Raw genomic sequence first — 6,221 nt, 5'->3', positions numbered from 1 at the left:
AGCTGTCTATGTGAAAGAGATCCTAGTGGCCATTAGGGAGTCAGGTAAGATTATGTCCAGTGCAAGCTTTGGTCACTGTTTAGATAATAGAGCACCCTGGATTTCAGGCAAGGCAATGCTGTGGCACCCATAGAGTTGTAGCTTGCCTGGGTAGATAAAACTCTGTCCACATTGAATGATTTCATATATTTTTTTTTATTTTTTAGGAGTTATATTATTGAAGAAAGAAGCTTCCTTCCCTGTATAGATTTCATGTTTGGACGGATGTCCTTTAAAGGCTTTAACCCGGAGGTTGAGGTGAGTCCTGAATGATGGAACTAGTCCTCCTACCGGTGGAACCTACAGACCTTACTGCAGCCGTATGGGCACTTATACACGATAGGTCCATTATAGGAGGATACTCCTCCCACCCGTCCCTCCCTCCCTCCCACCCATCCCTTTTTCCCTCCCTCCCACCCGTCCCTTTTTCCCTCCCTCCCACCCGTCCCTTTTTCCCTCCTCCACCCGTCCTTTTTCTCTCCCTCCCACCCGTCCCTTTTTCCCTCCCTCCCACCCGTCCCTTTTTCCCTCCCTCCCACCCGTCCCTTTTTCCCTCCCTCCCACCCGTCCCTTTTTTCCCTCCCTCCCACCCGTCCCTTTTTCCCTCCCTCCCACCCGTCCCTTTTTCCCTCCCTCCCACCCGTCCCTTTTTCCCTCCCTCCCACCCGTCCCTTTTTCCCTCCCTCCCACCTGTCCGTCCCTTTTTCCCTCCCCTCCCACCTGTCCGTCCCTTTTTCCCTCCCTCCCACCTGTCCGTCCCTTTTTCCCTCCCTCCCACCTGTCCGTCCCTTTTTCCCTCCTCCCACCTGTCCGTCCCTTTTCCCTCCCTCCCACCTGTCCGTCCCTTTTTCCCTCCCTCCCACCTGTCCGTCCTTTTTCCTCCCTCCTGTCCCTCCCTCCGTCCCTTTTCCTTCCTCCCTCCTTCCACCCGTCCCTTTTTCTTCCTCCCTCCCCTTCCACCCGTCCCTTTTTCCTTCCTTCCTCCCCTTCCACCCGTCCCTTTTTCCTTCCTTCCTCCTCCCTTCCACCCGTCCCTTTTTCTTCCTTCCTCCCTCCTTCCACCCTCCTGTCCCTCCCTCCCGTCCCTTTTTCCTTCCTCCCTCCCTCACCCGGTCCTTTTTCCTTCCACCCGGTCCCTTTTTCTTCCACCCGTCCCTTTTTCCTTCCACCCGGTCCCTTTTTCCTTCCACCCGGTCCCTTTTTCCTTCCACCCGTCCCTTTTTCCTTCCACCGGTCCTTTTTCCTTCCACCCGGTCCCTTTTTCCTTCCTTCCTCCCTCCCTTTCACCCGTCCCTTTTTCCTTCCTTCCTCCCTCCCTTTCACCCGTCCCTTTTTCCTTCCTTCCTCCCTCCCTCCAACCGGTCCCTTTTTCCTTCCACCCGTCCCTTTTTCCTTCCTCCCTCCCTTCCACCCGTCCCTTTTTCCTTCCTCCCTCCCTCCAACCGTCCCTTTTTCCTTCCACCCGGTCCCTTTTTCCTTCCACCCGGTCCCTTTTTCCTTCCACCCGTCCCTTTTTCCTTCCACCGTCCCTTTTTCCTCCACCCGTCCCTTTTTCCTTCCACCCGTCCCTTTTTCCTTCCACCCGTCCCTTTTTCCTTCCACCCGTCCTTTTTCCTTCCAGCCCGTCCCTTTTTCCTTCCACCCGTCCCTTTTCTTCCACACCGTCCCTTTTTTCCTTCCACCCGTCCCTTTTTCCTTCCACCCGTCCCTTTTTCCTTCCACCCGTCCCTTTTTCCTTCCACCCGTCCCTTTTTCCTTCCACCCGTCCCTTTTTCTTCCACCCGTCCCTTTTTTCCTTCCACCCGTCCCTTTTTCCTTCCTCCCTCCCTTCCACCCGTCCCTTTTTCCTTCCTCCCTCCCTTCCACCCGTCCCTTTTTCCTTCCTCCCTCCCTTCCACCCGTCCCTTTTTCCTTCCTCCCTCCCTTCCACCCGTCCCTTTTTCCTTCCTCCAACCGGTTCCCTTTTTCCTTCCACCCGGGTCCCTTTTTCCTTCCTCCACCCGTCCCTCCTCACTCCCTCCCTCAAACCTGTCCCTCCCTCCCTGGCTGATTGGGGGGAGGGGGCACTCATGTGCACTGATGGGGGCTACACTTATGTGCGCTGTGCTGATTATCGGTGTAGATCTCCCCTGTCACACTTGCCGCTCACAATTTCTCCTCACGCTGTGACAGCACATGGGGAAAGGACTGCCGATAACCGGCAACTCTGTTTACATGTTCTCACCTGTGATTGGACACATTGATCAGAGTGTTCCAGATGTGTCCCTAAGGGGGGCGCAGTTCTGTCAGGACATCCATGAACGCCCCCCCAGAACAAGAGACTGCTACAGCGGGGGGCATGAAGTGGTTAACCTATCAGCAAATCTTTTGGAGTCTGGGAGGAAAACATGCAATCTCCAGGCAGTTGGTGTCACGGTTGGGATTTGAACTGATGACCCCAGTGCTGCCCAGACGGAAGTGCTAACCACTGAGCCTATATATACACATATACAGTATATAACCTCTTATTGATAAGGCTGTCATCTGATACGGATGACCTTTTTGTTCTCTTTGGATTGGCAGAAGCTGATGGTGCAGATGAACTCCCGGACGACACAAGAGGAGGAGGACCTTGACGAGAGTAAAATGGATGCCGATGTGTCAGATGAAGAAATGGCTCGCAGGTGAGATTTATCTTCCCACTTGCTGGTCAGGAAATTAGAAGAGACTTATCATTAATATAATATATACATACTCTGCAGAATCCATTAACACCGCAATCAATCTTCCCAGGAATACTTTCCAAGGCCGTAGTGTGAGCAGCGGGGGGGGGGGCGCCAGATGCTACATAATTATCAATATTCAGCAAACGCTCACTATAGATCACGGGATTCCGTCCACAGAAAGGCATGATGGGAAGAGAAGCGGCCACATGGGAGCGCTGTGATAAAGTAATGTTTGTAAATCCAGTGAAAGGAACTCATCTATCTGTAAGACAGTTGTAGCCATTGTATAACTACTTGGAGGTTTATTGGAAGCAATGCTTCAGTCTAATGAGGAAGCCGGGTGAGGTCTTTATATTGAGGCGATTTCATTGTTACTAAATGTAAACAGTTATCACCTTTTTTTTTATCTTTTTTTGCAATCCATTCAAACTCTGCCTAAAGAAAGGGTGGTTTATGTGGGGTGCAGTACCGCCTGACAGCCAGTAGGGGTCAGTAGCTGTGCCTTCTTAACCACTTCAGCTCCGGAAGATTTAACCCCCCCCCGCCCTCCCCTCCATGACCAGGTTGATTATTTGCAATACGGCACGGCGTTACTTTAACTGACAATTGTGCAGTCGTGCGACGCTGTACCAAAATAAAATTGTCTTTCCCCCCCCCCCACACAAATAGAGCTTTCTTTTGGTGGTATTTGATCACCTCTGCGGTTTTTATTTTTTGCGCTATAAACAAAAAAAAAAAAAATGCAACCTTTTTTGAAAAAAAACTTTTTTTTTTCTTTCTGCTATAAAACATATTTAAATACATTTGATTAAAAAAAAAAAAAATTTCTTCATCAATTTTATATATTCTGCTACATATTTTTGGTAAAAAAAGAATTCCAATAAGCGTATATTGATTGGTTTGCGCAAAAGTTATATCGTCTACAAACTATGGCGGCGAATTGATCGCCGTGATATAATAGCGGGACTGCTATATTGCGGCGAACAGCCGGGGCACCAGTTGACACTTTGGGGACCACTGGCACTAATACTGCTGAAAAAAAAATAGGCACTGTCACTGTACTAATGACACTGGGTGGGAAGGGGTTAATATCGGGGGGCAAAAGGGGGCTAAATGTGTGTCTAGCCAGTGCTGTGGGGGAGGTGCTAGTGGAAGACATGGATCCGGTGCTCCTGCTAGCAGAGACATAAGATTCATGTCTTCTGTGGTGACAGACCCGCCGCGTTCTGCCTGTACTGAAGTATCGGCAGGTGCCGGAGGACATCGAGTCTGCCGTACCTGCCAATCGGCCTCCTGCTGTGTATAACCACAGCGGGAGCCGGGAGCCGGCCGCCAGCGGAGCATGTGCACGCCCCAGACCGGGAAGTGCAGGATCACGTACTAGGTATGTGATCCTGTGCAGGAGAAGCTGCCTTGCCACCGCATATCTACAGTGTATGGTCAGCAAGCGGTTAAAGAGTTAGTTCACCTTTTTACCATGTAAGAGGTGTCTGTAGAAAAAAACAAACTGTGCGGCTTTTATTAAAGTTGGATAATGCTTTAGCCATCTACATACCTCCCGAAACCTGGCTGAAAAATTCCTAGAGCTGGCCTCCCCTCGTTTTTGCCTTGTTGCTTGGACATTCTTAGTTGTTACTCTGCTCACCCCCACCATCTCAAGAGTGAGCTCTCCACCCCCCTGGTTGCAGCCCCCCCCCCACCCTGTGAGGGCCAGCCCATCGGATTGCAGCCCCCATGTCGGCGCCCCCTTGGTGAAGAAGAAAAATTACTTATTTGCAAAATTGTATAACGGAAACTAAAAAAAAAATTGCTTTCCAATTTTTTGGTCTTTATTTCATTTTTATAATAAAAAAATACCCAATGGTGATTAAATACTGCCAAAAAAAGCTCTCTTTTGTGCGAACAAAATAAGAATGTCATATGGGTACAGTGTTACATGATCACACAATTGTCATTCAGAAAGAGTGACAGCGTTGAAAATTGGGCTGGGCAGGAAGGGGGTAAAAGTACCCGGTATTGAAGGGGTTAAAGAGACAGGTGAACATTACATTTGAGTAAAAGGTTCCTTCCTCTTTCTTTTTTTTTTTTTTTTTGTTTGTTTGTATGTTTTAGGTTTTATGAGTGTCTTGTTGGGCCCTTGACAAGCTAACCTCCCCGTTTTTTTTTTCCTCTTCAGGTACGAGTCGTTGGTGGGAACGATCAAAAAGAAATTTGCGAAGAAGAGAGACCACAAAGCTATAATAGAAGAAGATGAAAATTGTAATATAAGAAGCAGCAAAGCCAAGAGAGGCTTCATCAAACCTCAGGACTGATCTCTGCTCTGCTTCAAGAGACACTTATTTAAGATTTGTATAATCCAATCTTTTTATTTCCGGGGGGATTTTTATTGGGGTGGGGGGGTTTATTTTTACGATTGAAAAAAAAATATATAAGCTTTGTTATAATTTTGGAAAACCTTCCAGGATCTCGATGCCTTCAAAGCCGGTTCGGCCGCCCATTTGGGGCGTAGTTATGGAATACGCCGGCCGCTGGCTGGTGGTGGAATTTCTCAATAATTCCTGATGAATTCTCCTCGGATGACTGAAATGTACAACGTTCGGTTCACACCTAATGCGTGTGGCTGCAGGAGTCGCGTCTGTTCCCACAGCCAAATGCTGTTCATTGGAGTGCCTCCCCCCCACCATGCATCTCCGCCCCGCCCCCCAGCGTGGGTGCAGGGATATTGCATGGTCAAAAAAGACCTTGCGCTTTCCCTGTGGCTGTGGTTTTTTTTTTTTTTTTTGCGGAAACGCGGGCACCACAGCCCATTCGTTTGAATGTTTGCCCCATCTGTGCAAACGCGGGCCCTGCAGAAATGTTGTGGTGGTAACGGAGTGTAAATGCAGCAAGGACCCTTTTTCGGATGTCACGTTACCCTTTTTTATTTTAGTATTTTTAGTCTTGTAGAACTTTTTTTTTTTTTTTTTTTTTTCTGATTTATCAAGCTACAAAAGATGATAATATTGTTATATGTCGGAATGTATAGAAGAAGTATTTTCCTAAATGAAATGTTTATATTTCTGTGAGATGTATTGTACAGCATAGAACTGCCCTCTGATAGAATGGGGTGGATAGGGAAGTCTGAGTTGGGCTTTGCCTCTATAGACATTAAATGGTGGAGGACTTTGCTGCGGCCCTCCTCCCTGTGTGGCTGGTTGCAGTTCCGGGTGCAGACCTACAACAGCCCTCAGGTCTCACATTCAAGGGGGCATTAAGGTGAGAAACCTCCTGTGATGCAGCAGCCCCCCCTTTTTACTTACCTGAACCCGTCTTTTCCAGCGATGGGGAGCGAGCCCAGCATCTCCTGCCGGTGTCTCTGGTCCTGATTGGATAGATTGATAGCAGTGCAGCCATTGGCTCCCACTGCTGGCAATCAAATCCAATGACATGGGGCTGAGCTGGGTCTTGCTGCCTGTGTCAATAGACGCAGCAGCGGGG

The 6,221-nt window shown here is 48.9% G+C and overlaps 1 protein-coding gene across 1 annotated transcript in view; it reads left to right on the top strand.

Moving 5' to 3' along the window:
- The window catches only part of MPHOSPH6 (M-phase phosphoprotein 6), a 27,517-nt gene extending 21,795 nt beyond the window's left edge, over nucleotides 1–5,722 (top strand). The window contains exons 3-5 of the mRNA XM_073605912.1: nucleotides 207–297; nucleotides 2,602–2,702; nucleotides 4,921–5,722. Coding sequence (XP_073462013.1) covers nucleotides 207–297; nucleotides 2,602–2,702; nucleotides 4,921–5,056 — 328 coding nt within the window. The 3' untranslated portion in view covers nucleotides 5,057–5,722. The remainder of the gene's footprint in view (nucleotides 1–206; nucleotides 298–2,601; nucleotides 2,703–4,920) is intronic.
- The last annotated feature ends 499 nt before the right edge of the window (nucleotides 5,723–6,221 follow it).

This window comes from Aquarana catesbeiana, linkage group LG11 (genome assembly GCF_042186555.1).
Source record: "Aquarana catesbeiana isolate 2022-GZ linkage group LG11, ASM4218655v1, whole genome shotgun sequence".
Taxonomy (NCBI): domain Eukaryota; kingdom Metazoa; phylum Chordata; class Amphibia; order Anura; family Ranidae; genus Aquarana; species Aquarana catesbeiana.
This window is presented reverse-complemented; position numbering and strand designations above follow the sequence as displayed.